This window comes from Hermetia illucens, chromosome 6 (genome assembly GCF_905115235.1).
Source record: "Hermetia illucens chromosome 6, iHerIll2.2.curated.20191125, whole genome shotgun sequence".
Classification (NCBI taxonomy): Eukaryota; Metazoa; Arthropoda; class Insecta; order Diptera; family Stratiomyidae; genus Hermetia; species Hermetia illucens.
In genome coordinates this window covers 21,507,309-21,523,682 of record NC_051854.1, presented here as the reverse complement: position 1 = coordinate 21,523,682, position 16,374 = coordinate 21,507,309, and the positions used below count along the sequence as shown (strand labels likewise).

The 16,374-nt window shown below is 39.7% G+C and overlaps 1 protein-coding gene and 1 long non-coding RNA gene across 3 annotated transcripts in view; one reads left to right on the top strand and one right to left on the bottom strand.

The window, feature by feature from the left end:
• The first annotated feature begins 352 nt into the window (after positions 1-352).
• LOC119659936 overlaps positions 353-16,374 on the top strand; it is a 21,963-nt gene continuing 5,941 nt past the window's right edge. Inside the window, exons 1-2 of the long non-coding RNA XR_005250387.1 lie at positions 353-3,156; positions 3,212-3,363. This is a non-coding gene — a long non-coding RNA (uncharacterized LOC119659936). The remainder of the gene's footprint in view (positions 3,157-3,211; positions 3,364-16,374) is intronic.
• The window catches only part of LOC119659935 (meckelin), a 22,510-nt gene continuing 15,881 nt past the window's right edge, over positions 9,746-16,374 (bottom strand). Inside the window, exons 6-11 of one of the 2 annotated variants that reach the window (XM_038068276.1) lie at positions 15,214-15,345; positions 14,780-15,153; positions 14,538-14,703; positions 14,375-14,462; positions 9,920-10,083; positions 9,746-9,855 (exon numbers count right to left, since the gene is read on the bottom strand). In XM_038068276.1, coding sequence (XP_037924204.1) covers positions 9,775-9,855; positions 9,920-10,083; positions 14,375-14,462; positions 14,538-14,703; positions 14,780-15,153; positions 15,214-15,345 — 1,005 coding nt within the window. In that variant the 3' untranslated portion in view covers positions 9,746-9,774. Of the gene's footprint in view, positions 10,084-14,374; positions 14,463-14,537; positions 14,704-14,779; positions 15,154-15,213; positions 15,346-16,374 lie in introns of both variants that reach the window. The other variant, XM_038068275.1, reaches the window with a different exon arrangement.

Sequence of the window (16,374 nt, the reverse complement as noted above, 5' to 3'; positions counted from 1 at the left end):
ACCATAGAAATATCTTCCGAATAAGTCGTGAAAATTTCAAAGAATTTCGTTGGATAGATTTTGGGCTATGGTGGCAGCCGATTTTCAACATGCAGTTCGAGAAAAACCCATTTAAAAAGTAGAATGCGATTTTTAGCCATAAAATCTCAACCGAGCATTAATCTGCTATACCTAGTCCATAAACCTTAGGTTTCTTGAAGAAACACATCTACAGCCTTGGCTTCAAATATTGTCCTTTTAGCGAAGTCATTCGAACGTCATTCGGATGAATAAATACGCGCTTTATTACCCCGATCGACATAAATCTGGCATGTGACTTATCACGTGTTTAACATTATAATTTCCGGACGACCCCGAATATCAAAAAATCACTTTATCCGTATATTCTACACTATATCTAGACACAACTGATCCAAAAAAAAAGATTCGATTCCTCGGATCCGACACGCGGGATGACCCCCTTAATACATATTGTTCAAATACGAAGGGTGTACATATATTATTCTCGCGGGAACTAAAATCAATGAGGCAATAACTACAGGTATGCGCTATGTCGAATCGATCGGCTTTTAGCTCCGAGGAAAGCGTGCAACATTGGTTTATTTCCTATGAGAAAAGCGAATACAGAATTAGAGAATAACAGTGGCTGCGAGTTGGTTTACTTCCGGAGACTTTACAACCTGCAATATAGGCAGTAGTCGAAGATTTCGAAGTTCCATAATCTCCGCCATTAAGGCGTCCACTGTTGTTGAATAAACTGAATAATATTTAATGGCGGAAGAATCCGACTTGGAGCTAGGTTTTGAATCGTGCTGAAGCACTTGATTTCAAGACCAGAATATTAGCGCTCGCAATACAGATAAACTTTCCATAAAAAAACAACATAAAGGCTGCAAAGTTTCACCAATCACCATAGTCTTTCAAAAATTTCAAAAGATTCCAGATGTTACCCAATGGTGTCATTAGGAAGGAGATCCAATGGAAACTGCATGGTTCCTTTATGCGGGCTGACACGTTTGGTACTTGCCGCAAACCCCAAAGCTCTACAAACGTTTGGCTTGATTTTGGGGAACAAACATCGCCATCCGTACGTTTGCAAGTGTGTTAGTGTTTGATTTGTCCAGAAACCCGACACTCGCTTGGATCGGATGAAAGCCTACACACCAAAACCAAACACTAGATTCGGTATAAGATTCAGCTCATTGGACGCTCGCTTTAAATTCTGCTTAGGAAATCGCGCATGGGGAATAATATTTTTATGGAAATACGATCTGACTGTGTATTCTTATTAATGTTTATTTGATTTAACAATCGTAAAGGAAAACACTAAGTGTTCAGTTTTGCCCTTTGTCCATACTGCTCTGGCAATATACATCCGTATAATGTAAAGTGCACCAATTACGTCTATGTTTCGTCACTGCCGGTCCCTGATAATCTGTGCTAGTTCTTTCTAGGATTTCTAAGAGAGCCTGCAGTCCTTCTCGTCCCATGTGCCTATGCCTTTCAAATAACACACTTCAGTTTTGCCGAACTCATGGATTTTTTGCTTTAATAAAAAAAAACTGTTGCTCGCCAAGATAATCATAGCTTAGCCTTCAAATCGACAATGATTAGATCATTATTAAATTGTCGGAATGATCAAATATGCAATGTAAGGTTGACTTGTTTTACGCTTTGTACTTAAATTTAAGACGTTGTGATCTAAATTTTACACAGTCGGATGGCGCATCTGTGAGATTAAATGAAAACTAGAAGGAAATTTTGCCAATTTGAATTTTTAGGTCAAATTTGGCTACATTTTAACTTCAAGTATATCACGGAGAAGGTAATAATGTACCCGGGAAGTTTGGAAAAATTCATACGCTTTGTACCTCACAGATTGGTCACGCACGACCAGTTCAATTCCTTCTTCTTAATCAAACAAAAGCAATCATCACTCGTTTCAATCTCCCTTCATTGTTTCAATTTGAGAAAAAAAATGTGTCGATTGTAACAGTAGAGAAATTCTAAATGTGCCCTTTATGTTAAATCTGTATACGCATTCAGAATATGATAGAATAACCACACTTATTAATCTAGCATGTAAACATGGAAAACTACAAACTAAATAAAATAAATAAATTGTAATAAGTAGAGCGAATGTGAAATTAGAATTGCATAAAACAAGAATGATCATAAAACAAAAGAAATATTTATGAATACAGACAAACTACAATAGGGATTTATCACAAGAATAATTTTTAATGAGAAAATATTTTACCGTAATCGTATATTATTGCAAACATGACATAATACCTAGAGTCGTAACTAATAGGCTATACATTTATATACATACATATATAAATAGAAATAAAATCAAACATCTAATGTTCATATTTATATATATATTCACCGTTTACCATTGATGTATTCATCATTTCTTTACAATTTTTTTCGTCCTCACGTCAATATTTTGCTATTTATTTTCCATCTTCTCCTAGTTTTCACCCTACTCGTTTAATTCTCTTGAACTTGCTTTATATACTCATTTTGGAAATTCAGTGCCAACGTTATCATTTCCCATTTGATTATCCATTCTTAGTGCATTTACTTAATTCATGCACTCAGTTGCAGAACACTCTCAAACTAGTTTTCATCTATATCGTCCTTCGTCATGCTTTCACGGGAAATTTTCTTACTCTTCGAAATGAAGTGGAAACAACAAACGCATCTAAAGAATTTATTAGATTGTCACAAGGATCTGTTAGTTGGATTTACTGTAAATGAGAAGATAAAAAAAGTAAAAGCATGCTCGATTTAACTTCCTATTTAAAATATCCGTAAGTTTTTCATAGTGAATATATATTATAGAGATTATTCAATAAGTTGAACATTTAGTTCTACAGAATAGATTTTAGATCGGGAAAAAAAAACATCAAAAATAAAAGGAAAATCGAATTAAACTATTCCATAGAAAAATAATCGTTTTCATTGATTTTCAGTTTGAATTTATTTCTACAAATTTTGTTTTAATCTTATAAAAATTGCTCTGTATATCAAATAATATTTTGAAATGATGTCAAATTTTCAAAATTGAAATTATGAGTACAAATATCAACTAACATCACTCGTTAATATTCAGGAACAAGAAAAATTCGAGGCTATTTTCAATGGAAAGTATGTGAATTCTGAAGTAAAGAATGATTCATCGCAATTCAATCTTCCCATGCAGGTATTTCAAGAGCTCCTTTCCTTGATGGGCATAATGCAAGAGTGCCGTTTCAATTTTTTTATTAGTCTCGTAAGATGGACGAAACTATCAGGTTTTCAATTGGATTGCCTAATATCGATGATCCGAATTGATGCGGTATATCATAACGCAAGGTGAGTTCAACTATTTATTGAAACTGTTTCATCTGCGGCTGGGACGTATTCATTTCCCTGTTCAAAGTCCATTTTGCCGAATAAATAAGATTCATTTCACCGAACTGATCTGTTGCAATCAGAAAGTGTCACCCAAGTGGCTGATATTCCTTTTTAAGGTTTTATAGAAAACAAAGTCTTATTGAATTCAATTCACTGTTTGTCTATAGCACGAGCTTTTCTCAAAAACAGTGATACTAATGTAAATTTGGTGAGCAGGTTAGAACTGCGAACCCACACTCTTGTAGGGAATGATATTATAGTTATTGTAAATCTTTATTTCAATTTAACTATTTTATTGAACTATTTCTTAAACTAGATTTGCTTTCACTCACGCTCCTGACTTCCATTATGACTGACTTTGAAAAGACAGTTTTTTAGTAGCTGACAATCTTTTTTTTTTTCAAAATCATGACTGTTTCTTCTAGAGCAATTACAATTGCGTGCGTTCATCACGAAAATTGTTCGCTCCGCCACATTATTCCACCCCCCAGCTAGAGCCAAGGCTTTAGTGAGGAACTAGACGCATAGCTCCCTCAGCTTGGCTACTGCAAGTCAAAATGGACGTGTCGCGCATCCTTCCCTGGCTGCGTTTTCTTCCGAGAAGAAAGTCTTTACCGGGCACATGGAGGTTGTAATGCTGTGGGCTTCGCTCGAGAACTTTGAAAGGTAGCTGCGGCGGCCCCGGGAGGAGGAATTGGCCACGTTTTTCTGGTGGTTGGCGGGTAGTGGTGGCTTCAGTTCCGCCTTCCGCCCTTGGGCAGACGCAACAACCCGGTGTTGTTAAGGCCCGTCCTAATGGCGAGCACAGGATCGCTGGGTAGTCTTAGATTTTCCCTCAATACCAACTCCACGGGACTTGTAGCAAATTCTTCGCGATTGGCTGCCCGGAGGTTAAGTAGAACGGGTCGTCTGCGGGTGGGACGTGGTTGTCCAGTGTCGTTTCAAGCCGAGTGCCTAACTCCGAGAAAAGTGAGGACTTGAACTGCATTCCCCGGTGGGTGATTAGTGCTACTGGGACACCGAAGCGTGGAATCTATGCTCGACAAAGGGCTGCAGAGGTATCGTTCCACGCCACTTCGTATACCTATTGATGATTGTCAGGCAACATCTGAATATGCACTAGTCTCGCAAAGAGCCATGGATTATGTGCAAGCGCCGCGGAATATCACAAAAAAAGTCGACACAACATGTATTTGTGAAAAACTTTATTTATCTCAACTAATCGCGTACAATTTTTAATTTTGGATTTAATTAAACTATTTAATTCTACGGGAAACTACGTCACGATGTTTTCGGAATTTACTACATCGGGGTCTGAAGACGTGACTCGCATGGTGCTCCTTCCTGATACATTTTATGGCATTTTCGGCGAACCTACAATGGTATGTGCATGCCCTGGCAATTGTGACGGTCCAGACTAGCTACTATGCGACTTTTTCGGAAAGCGGATGTAGACCTTGTTCTAGTCGGACTTGCCTAATGCAAAGCACTTACGGCCTCTGCTAACTTAGATTCGGTGACTGTTTGTGCTACCACCGTCGGATGCAACTAAGCTACCTGGTTTGACGTGTCACCAGACACCTTGCCAACCAGTGGTCGCGCGTGGACATCATGGGTTTTTGTCTGTGTTGGCGGCCATCGTATTGAGTTTTATCAGTTCGGTGTCGACTTGTCATTACCCAACTGCTTTATTTTGTGCATCAGTTGGCTTGGCGCACTGCCATTAAGCGATTAAGTTTTGCCGTCTCAGTCAATAAAAGGTGTCAGACTCCTGTGGGAACAGTCCTCGAGCACAAGCTCAATTGCCTCCTCTTCCAACCCGTGTTTAAATCGTGAGGCATCCTATGGTAAAGCGAAGCAACTCGCAAAAATAACCGACATATGAGAGCAACGAGGGCTGGAAAGAGCGTAAGGAAAGTTCGAAGGAAAGAGTAAAGGAAAAGGATCCTGCGCTGGTTCTTGTGGCATTTTCTTTTTAATCAAAAAATTTACAGGTATGTACTACGATTATAACATCAATGTTTTGAAATGAAATTTGTTCCAGAGCTCTTGCGTTTCACTTCCTGGTCGAGGGTTCTTCTCTTCTTCTCCACTTGCCTGGCCGAAATGCCGTGTACTCGCCACTTTTTTTGTAGAAGTAGATGCTCCGAATACTGAGGCTCGTGTGATAAAAGTTGATCTCGGCCGCCATGTAATGAAAGGCCACGGTCGCCATGTACTGAATGTCCGTCCTTTAGAGGAGATCGTCCTCCATCAGGGAGTTAGCCAGATTCAATCTTTCGATTAATATTGTGTTCAGCCGGACCAGATAAACAGCTGTAACTCCAGGCTGAACTTCGAGGGGAGCAGCAAAATTGCTGTGGCTTCGTGTAGACTGCCTTTATTTTAATTCTTAACTCCTAATGTATAATGAAAAAAAGCTGAGTAATAGTATATTCGTATTTCGCTGCAGGTGTTTATTCTTATCGCATGCTTGGTGCTTAATTTCAAATGCATTTACTGTGCTATTTCTAGAGCATGCTTAGACGGATATCGTACAACTGTAGTAAACAAGTTGATGCAGTACTGAGTTCAATGTCATCCTGGTTAAGATTTGATGACATTGGATCTACGTGTGAATGAAGTAACTTATAGACTTAAATGCGGGTTTTGAAATTGATAATATGAACTTATGAACTATGTGTATAGTATTAGAGGACTCGGTTCTTCTATTTTCTTCTTCCCTCCCCGCGAGACTTTTATTCGAGGCAACGAACGCACTTAACTGCTTCCGGTAAGAACACTGATGAAGTGGAAGATCATTGGATCAATCGGTTCAAATACCGTAGTAAGTACCAATACCAACTGTTATGACAATCACAACCAACAAATCGTTTAGAAACAACGCTTTCAAAACATAACTTGTCTGGTTGCAGAGGAGTCCAAATGCGTTCCGAATAACCTTTTTGGTGGCTGCACAAAGCCAGTCGGAGCCCGCGACAGAAACGGGACTTTTTCTTGCATTAGTAACTCGCATGCTCCTCCACTTTCGTTTTCCCACGCTCTAGTGCATAACACACAGTCCTCAATTAATCTAAATCCACTTGTTTTCAAAGCCACCAGGCGGTCACGCAATTCCCGATTCTATTGTGAAATCACAATCAAACTAATTTAAGTCCAAATTTGTGACTGGCAAGGTTACCTAGCTACATTAGTAACCTTGCCAGTTGTAAATCTATATTTCAATTTAACTATTTTGTTTTACTTGCAGATTCCGTTGACTTGTTGACTTTTTCTTACATTCACACATCTGACTTGTAGTTGTTAAGAAATTGTTTTTTAAAATCCATGGTCAACTCATTCCAGAGCGTGTACAGTTGCGTACGTTCTTCGTGCAAATTGCTCGTTCCGCGACAATATCGTTCTACGCAGAGCTTAAGCAGGTCCCATATGTGGAAAATATGGTCGATATCAACCCCTATGTGGGGAATAGTATGACCGACATTCCGGACAATCGGTTCATGTTATTTCCTAGCGATTCATCTTACCTTAAAATTGATGCTCACCATCCACCTCTGAAAGTTGATTTCTAAATTAATCGATCCAACATACTGCCGCCTCGCAAGGCGTCCAAATTCAACTTTCACAAGGCTGATTTCCGAGGCTGGAATGGTGCATTAGAAAATCCATCATCCAACCAGGCTGTTGTAGTATTCCATGACTTGGAAAGCCTTTTTCCCTGTTTCGTTCGCCCCTCTTATCGTAGTTTGTCCAAATATGACAGATGGTTGTGGTGATAGACACCAAATTTGGTGAAAAGGTGGGAACTGTGAACGCTCACACATACAGTGTGACAAGTTCCCACTCAATGTGAAGAGATGCTACTCCTTATGCTATTCACTAAAAACTTGTCTCGCGACACTCGTTTATTATCTTGTTGGTCAGCTCTTAGCCGTGATTGCCTTTTACAAGGACCTAGGTGTAACCTTTGACAGCAAACTCCGATTTAATTTTCATTATATCGATGTACTCAGCCTCGCTTACAAAACATCCGGCTTTATCCTTTGTTCCTTCTATAATTTCCTGGACATCCATTTCTCAGTCATCTTTTATAAATCTTTCGTCTGTATTATTCTTGAATATGCTTCGGTACCATAATTGTGATTGCGATGCAATTGAATTAGTAGAAAGGAAATTTACTAGATTCCTGAACGTCTGCCTTTTTTTAACCTGATATCTCTGCAATCTCGCAGATCTTTGATTGATGAATGTGTTCTTTTCAAACTTTGTAATGGCTTAATAGACAGCTGAGTAGTCTCCAAAATTCATTATCGTGACCCATCACACAATATTCGCAACCTTAATATTTTTGAGGTTCCTTTCGCGAAGCTCTCGTGTTACTCCCCTTTGCCCAGAATGTTACGGGATTATAAACGTTTGCAGCTTGGCTCTCTGGCTTCATCCACTCAAAAAACAGGATTATTGACACTTTGCCACTTTTTTGTTTTCCTTTTATTTCCTATATGCATTTATATGCAATAAGTATTTGGAGTATTCTCCATTTATTGCTAATCAAATAAATAAATGTCAATCACACAAATGTGAATCCGGTCTCGGACTGTTGTTGACGGCTTTTGCAAGGTGCGTTCTCATGACTTGTTTGTCAGTTTCTGACAAGACCTTCACTGTGTGATTTCGGTCCAGGCTTAAACCATTGTAATTGTGTAGTATAGGAGAATGTTTTATATGGGCAACTACACATAGTTGAGGAGAGGCTTCCTAAATGCGATATTTTAATGAGTGGTCTGAATGTCAAGATGGATTCTGTTGGCTTGCTTTGTTATTCGTTGTTCAAGCACAGAACCTGCCACAAGGTCAGTTGGGTTTCGACCAGCCGGTAGCGAGCAACTAATTAGATCGACCATATCGCGATCAGTAATAAGGCCGGACGCAAGTTGAGACGCAGCTTGGTGAGGTGAGGTGACGTAACTCACCGTGGCTTTTTGTGAAACAAGGAAGTGAATGCAAAAGTGAATGTTCGCATGTATTGGGACGTGACGCAGTTTGATAATCCGTGAGTTGCGGAGGTTTTTGTTCATGTCGCAGTTTTCAAAGTAACTTGCGTTGATTGATAAGTAGCAACTATTAACTCCTTGAGAAATCCTCGTAATTAAAACAAAAATGTTCATTGGTTTTATATTTTCAGCCTCATCAAAGGGAACCGGGATGGCCCTCTAAGGGTTTATACTCCAGGGGAATTCATGGTGGATATGTCGACATCGTGGGCAGAGTTCTTTGTGGGCTCAGTCGTGGAGTTGCGCTGTGCTAGATAGGTTGTTCATCCTTTGTAACGATTGTTGAACCGGAAGTCAGTATAAACCAGTGCCACTGTGCTAGTAACGGTAAGATTCTGATTGTTGTCAATCGATCTGTGCCGTTGATGGTGCCGCTGTACAAAGCCTTCTTAAAATTGATTAACAGCAGGTGAAACGGAAACCTAAACTCCGGGCGCTGTTGTAAAATAATCCGCAGAATGTTGATGTGGCCAATGCAGAAGGATCCAGATCGGAAGCCACCCTTTCCTCTGCCAGTGAAGCTTTTGAGCTGTTCGTCGATGTAGTCTAGAATTATTTTAGCTATCAGAGCACGCAAATATTTCTCCAATTGTGGCACTCAAGAAATGTGCTCTTTTTCAAAATCTTAAGTGATTCTCTTCTTCTACTTTCTGAGAAACGTCTTAGGTTCTCTGGATTTTCTATAAGTGGAAGTAGCAGCTGTGCAGAAACTGCAGGAGCAACCATGAATGGTTCTGCGGAGAGATTGTCTTTATTCAGTTCGAGTGCATTGATGGTTGAGAAAATTCTTTTTTTATATTTGTAGGAGTAGTTCGTATCCGCATGTTAAGGCTATTTCATCCACCAGAGGCGGAGCTTCACCGGATGTGATACGGCTAAGAACCGTGGGGAACACACCTCTTCAGCTGTCCGTCATCGTGAATGGCGAGTCGACCGTTATCGTCCCTCACAGGACCATCGAAAGATCAAAGATGTATGTTCTTTCTACTTGCCCATCCAACGTAATAACAAATTCCCTTTTGTTACGGAGCACACTGCGCTTCTCCTGTCGTTTCGCCGATTCCTGGAGATCTTTGGTCTTTTTTTTCTTACTATTCCATCCTTTTTTTCTTACTATTCCATCCTTTTTTACATTTAGGAGATACTGAAAAGGTAGGGACTTTCCTTCGGTTTGCAATCAATGTCGAAGTGAGAGAGTTATTTGAATGTTAGTGAATTGAAATTGGATTTTACCAATTCCTAGGTTGGTTGTAAATACTTCAACGACCGTATATCAAAAATGAAACTCAGTTTAAAGGCACTTTATTTAACACAATTATATTAAAAATCTCTGGTCAATCAGAGTTTTGTTTGCCACATTGGATTTAATTAATCGCCGAAATACAGTCCGGAAAATCTGGCAAAGAGAATAATGGAAAATTAGTTGATCTTCTACACGTAAACACCCCGCAAGAACGCACCTCATCAATAACACATGTAATGAAGGCCGATAAAGTGGGGCTTTTCGATAGTATAAATATTGAGCAAAACAACATTAAGCTACATAAAAATATTTGTACATCATTTCCGTATAGAAGAACTTTTCCAAATGAAAGCCAGTTATCGATGTAGAATGTTCCTTTAGCTGAAATTGAGATAAAATTAACAATCATTGAATCAATTCCCTAAAATGTGAGAGGGTACACAAAAGAAATTTGAATAGTATTGTGATGAATGGAACATGTGAAGAGTATTCTTCATTTTCACTATGGTTGGAATTGATTCGTAACCCTTTGTTATTTATGTGACTTCAACTTAAGAGTTCGTACAAATGATATTAAGGATAATAAAAATCAAAATTATTGTTATATAATTGTTTTAGGGATCACATTTAATTCCTTTCACTTCTGCTGGAAATTGCTTTCGCTTGGATCACATCGTAAATCGCCGATTGATATACCATCAAAAGTAGTGATATTCATCCATCTCAGTTGTTGCCAATGACTTTCTTGAGATGTTCTTTCAATATTCGATTAAATGTTCTTCTTTCAACTATTCCATCTGATTGTGGATCCATTGGCGTTGTTCAGGTTTTCCGGATGTGACTCCGCCATTTTTGTCGCAAACATTGTTCTAATGCCAATAAAATGGCATATATCTCCGCCTTCGATATCACTATTTTTGTGAATTTCGTAATCAAATTTTCCAAGAACACCTCTATGTTCGGTGAAGATTCCCTAGATCGCAAAAGACTCGGGGTCAGCTGAGCCATCAGATGGTTGACAAGGAATTTGTAAATGGACGCGCGTCATTGGAATCAAGTCATCGTTAGCTGCTTTCCTTTTCACTTCTAAAGGAAATGGGGGGGGGGGATTTAGGGTAGCTTTGGGTGCCATGGTGTAGTATTCATTGCTTCAGTAATACCTAGGCAGCCGAGCCTTTGAATCTGCGACAGCAGCTTTCTGCAGTTATCAAAGTTCAATCTCGGCCACTAAACGATACATGTATAGATCCAATGAACCCGTGTGGTGAAAGTCTTCAGATCTTACCCATGACAGTCCTACAACTTCAAAGCAATCTGCAGGATTTCTAATATTGTTTCTGGATATGATGCTTCCACGTTAGCTTGAAGTCAAGGTGCATTCCTAAATACTTGACTGTTGATTTGCCTTTCTGTTAGGCATGTTGTCTACAATGAGGTGGCTAGGAATTTTGATAGATCGGTCAGTAGCGTTCACCTTCATATTGCGCCATGGCATGCGTGGTACATATTAAAAGTGAAGATCTAGGGCATCGAATGCCTCTATCACCAAAGAAGAAATGATGCCATCAAAGCCCGTAGACTTGTATCTATAAAACGAAATAAGTTTCCATTTTACTTGCTATAGTTATTCTAGTTTGCATGCCAGAGTCTAATCTTTCGATTGACAGATGTATGCACCTATTGGTTCTGAACTGAGATTTTGGATGCTGTTTGGGAAGTGCCCTTAAGCAAATGGTTTGCCCTACCTTCATCGTTTTTTTGTGTATCTCCCGCTTTGTAAACGTAGATGACACAGCTGCTGGTTGCACTCTTTGGTAAGGATCAGCTTCAAATTTGGTGTCCCCTCAATAGGGTTAGTCTCTTCTCAGAAGCTTCTCCATGATGTTCATTCAGCCGGCCTTATGATCTTTAGTGTCCGGACAGCTGAGTGGTTAGAGCACAAGGCTGTCGTACGGAAGATCGCGGTTCAAATCTCGCTGGTGGCAGTGGGATTTGTATCGTGATTTGATGTCGGATACCAGTCGACTCAGCTGTGAATGAGTACCTGAGTCAAATCAGGGCAATAATCTTGGGCGAGCGCAATGCTGACCAGATTGTCTCCTACAATATACTGTAGTGTACCGTTACGGTCTTGAATGAAGTGCTCTAACACACTTCAATGCCTTGATCCAATATGGATTGTTGCGCCAACGATTATTATTACTATGATCTTTAGAACTTTCTAAATCTCTTTGTACTGACTCCAGCCAAAGGCTAAATTAGACTTTAGACAATGGATTTGATGCATCTCCCGGGGATCGTAACTCGGGCGCTCAGTTCTATTTTGTACGCATCTCAATCTGCCCTCCGTCTCCGCGGCTCTAAATTCACACTTAGAATATTTAAATCCGGTCATTAGCCAGTAGTGTCCGAATATACATCGACCCGATTAATCGCGAGAGATTTCTAAATCGTAAATCAAATGTTGCCTTGGAACGAAATATTAAGATAATAATACACATTAAAACTTATTTTAGTGCTATTTTTTCAACGAGAATAGAGACGCCAGTGTGAGGAAGTTAGTAAACTGCTACCAACTAGCAAAATAGGAAAAACAAAGGTATTCACGCGGAAAAAGTCGAGCTGATATGAAAAAAACTTGATAACAAAGCTAAAAAAATTATTTCTTCGAGCTCAATGGAGAGTGCATTTCAATTGGTGACGGAAAAGAAACGCCGTAACGCCATAAAAATGATATGCAGGCTAACTGCTTATCATCTACGCCACGTTGTGCTACTTCTATAGCCAAACTTAGCGGTAAATCCCAGTGCCATCCAAGCCTTAACAAAAACTGCCACAAGTGCCTCGGAGAAAGCAGGTGAGGTCGAAAATCCCTCCTATTATTATTATTGTCAAGCTCGCGGAAAATTCCATCTCAAATGCCGTAACCAAAGCTTCTTGGTGAACAAATCAGAAAACTCCAACCACCAAATATTTCTCAAATCTAAAGAGGGATCTTCTGATGGAGAACAAGGCGTACTCCGGACAGTAAATTGTCGAGGATCTGAAGGCCCAAGGTATCTCTAGTGTGATGTCCGTCAAACTCATCGTCATATCGAAGGCGAATCAAGAGGGCCGTAGACTGATACTCACTTTTTACTATATTTCACAAATAGTGCTTCTCACTATCCTAACCAAATGTCCTCATACCTTGCCGAAGGCACCGCAATGTTGGTCTTTAACGTTTTCCTCATCAACTTAACATAGCTCTTTTTTTCCCGCGGATGTCCTTAATTCTCTAGAGGTTACTACCACCTCAATCGAAACCCCATCCGGCATCGTATACGTTGTTTCCCTCTACTGTCCCAACCAACTTTTTGATTCGAACGACCTATCCATTATCGAATCCTATTACGTAGACAAATCCCGCTCAATCGGAAAAATTGTAGCCTTTTGGTGGTTGAACTCCTACATCAATAATACCGGTGGTAAACTGCACCGCTGGTTGATCACATACACCGCTGCCCGTAATATCTCCCATTTTATCCCGACCTTCCCTACTAACAATGTAAGGAACATCTGCTTATAACTCGACCACTTCCTGATAAGCAGCAGCATCAGCGTAAATTCCAATTCAAACATCGCTCCTTTCCCTTAAATTGTATCTGGCATTAGTCATTACGATGCCATCATCCTTGACATCCAATTCCCGATCAAGCCATTCACTCACCGCCGCTAACACCACAGAATTTCAGGAACGTCACCTAGCGGCTAAAAACTGGTACCTTAAAGGCTCTCTCACTTCCAATTCACATTGAATCAGAGAGCTTGTAACGATACCATTGGCAATGAGGCTCTTCATTATGCTCATGCAATTCAGATAGTATGTGACGAATTCGTATCAATACGTTCCCTCAACTTCCGTAATCTCATCTTTTCCCCGGAAGATATCCTTAAGACGTCCACTACAAGAAAACCTTACGTCGAAGGCTATTTAGGAATCGATATTTTCCGCAATACTTCTTCCTTAAGAACGAGATCCATGATCTCGACACTTTAATCCCTAAAAGGATCTTCAGCCTGTATGTTAACCACTTCCACAATCGCCTCTCCAGCATTGAACTAAATTCAAACGCATGCAGGGAGTTCAAGCAAATATCCCCACGACTTGGCAAAATTGCCAACCGCTACGACATCCTTCCACAAAATATATCCCTTCTCAAAAAAGCAAACATTCTTGCTAATCATTTCGCGAAGACCAAGAAGACTTCTTCGATCCTCACAGTCTTACTCCCAAATAATTAGCCAGACTGGACTGCCCTGGAAGCAGTGTGATCAGGTAGCGATTACCACCTGCAGTCACTTTCGGTCACGCTGCTCCCAGCACAGACTCACCTCTACCCTGGACGAAATCGTCAGCCATTCTTTTCAAGTTATCTACCCTGGCGTCAAGTCAATCCTATCCAATATTCCTCGTATCAATAAGGTTCTAAACCGTGCAAACGATGCGAGGCTGCAAATCAAGGAGGTGCATATCCTCCGACATTGTACCCCGTAGGTTTAAAAATGACGATGGTACAAAGTTTTTAATAAAAATGGCTTGATTTCCTTGCCCCTAGAATACTCTAGTTCCGTACTATTTTCGAAAAAAGTCAATTTCTTTTGAGTACTTTCTCGTATGAAAATGACTTACTATCTGATAAATAGCTTTCGAACTCGCAGTTCAGAAGGACTTCCACACATGTTTTGTCTTTTATGATGTAATCTAAATCTTTTATACTCTGCAAATAAAAGTATAGAAAGTTCATTGGATATTTGAATTGACCAGATAGAAGATCGATCTTGAAGAATCTTACATGATCAATAAAAGCAGCAAAAAATCTATTGATGTTATTGTAGGCGGTCGTTGTCTTCTCGAGGGGATTATCAGTAATTTTGCTTTGAGCGAATTCTTTCTCAAAATGAGACTGAGAAATACTTGCTGCTTTTTGAAAAGGTGCCAATAGCTTAGCATAATAAATTCTGAAAGAAAAAATAAAAGATGGGGCCATGTTTGCGTTGTGCAACAAAAAATGATGGTATTCGATTAGGTATATACTTTAGATTCGTAGGCACCAAAATAATATAATTCTGGTTATCAGATCCTGTCAATAGTCCTCTTCTGCTACACATATTCTGAGCTTCTCGTTGTAGTTGAATTATTATAGATGACATATCAACGTCGGAAAAACCATGAGGCGATCGTCCGTGTATATAAAAACCATAGGAGTCGTGCAGTAAAAGGAATACGGATATGTTTGCAGTCGAACAAACATCGACGAATTGTTGTAGAGGATTTCCGTAAATCTTTTCTATAACAATGAAATTTACGGAAATCTGAATAGTGTAGAGTATCAATTGAATCAGGATAATCAGCGCCAAGTTCAACGTTTTATCGTTGGTGCGAAGGGTTCCGAAGAGGTTGCTAAGAATCTGAAAGAGATGAAAAGTTCTTAGATTGTTTTTTGATTGTAGGACTTAGAGAGACAATACTTCAAGACAGATTAAAAGCGCTATATTTTGGAATAGTATTGATGATTTCCTTCTAGAAGATAGTTTCAACCATTCATTTGCAACGAAGAAATTCCTCCATGCTGAAACCGCTTCACCATTGAAACTTCGTGCCTGTGGGCAAATAAAGAATGATTTTATTATGGTCTCTACTGAAGATTTGCAAATAAATTCCTGGCCAAAAAAATTACAAACACTTAGAAAATGAGAAAGCTTTATTGAAATCTACTATTCCTACTGAAAAGCTGATATATTTATTAAAAAAATATATATATGTAATGTTATATCAGTAGATCTTAGAAACAGATATATGTAAGAGGTGACACAACTCTATAGATGTCGAATTTTACCTAATACTAGTACTAAGTGCCAAGCATTTAGGCTCGGACGATTCTTAAAAGATAAAGGGGCTCTGGTGGTGGTGGCCGGAGGTAGGTTAATGGGAGAACCCGTCGAACACTTATGCAGAAAGATGTATTCCTGCATGGTTTGAACCAGACTGTGTGAGAGTCCCAGGATATCAAAGGAAGTCGTGAGCGATTTAAGTGCAATATCTGTAGCTGATAATATTATGGAAACAACAACTACTTTCTCGAGCCGCCAAATTTCTTTGATTTCTCGAGCCAGTGAACTAACTAACAGCGCGTCAAGCTTGTTGTGTGGTATATGGCGATCGGTTAAAATTTGCCGGTCCCAATACATGTTGCAAGCAGAACTACGAAGTCCTGCCTGTCGCTCATACCGAGAAACCGGACATATTCCATCCCTCTGCTTCCATGATCAACCCATGCTTGTATGCAAGGTTCATTGCGCCTGTTCGTGTATTGCACCAATGCCACAACAGTGCAGCCAGAAATAAAAGGGTCTAACGTCTCTAACGCCGAATTACACATTCTGTACTGGTCGTTCTCCACCAGCTCTTTCACTATGGGCTTTTTATAAGTTGGGTGTCATCCACGTCGTCCTGACTGACACATATAAATTCCTCCATCTCAGCAAAGAGCTCCCGAGTACACATCCATCTGTCCGTCAAATGCAGATGACAGATTGCTGCCAAAAGGAATTCACGGTTCGCCATGCATTTCTTTCGACTTCCATTCATCTATCCGCTTCTGGGTCGACTTCACTGTGGGGTCAGCCCAT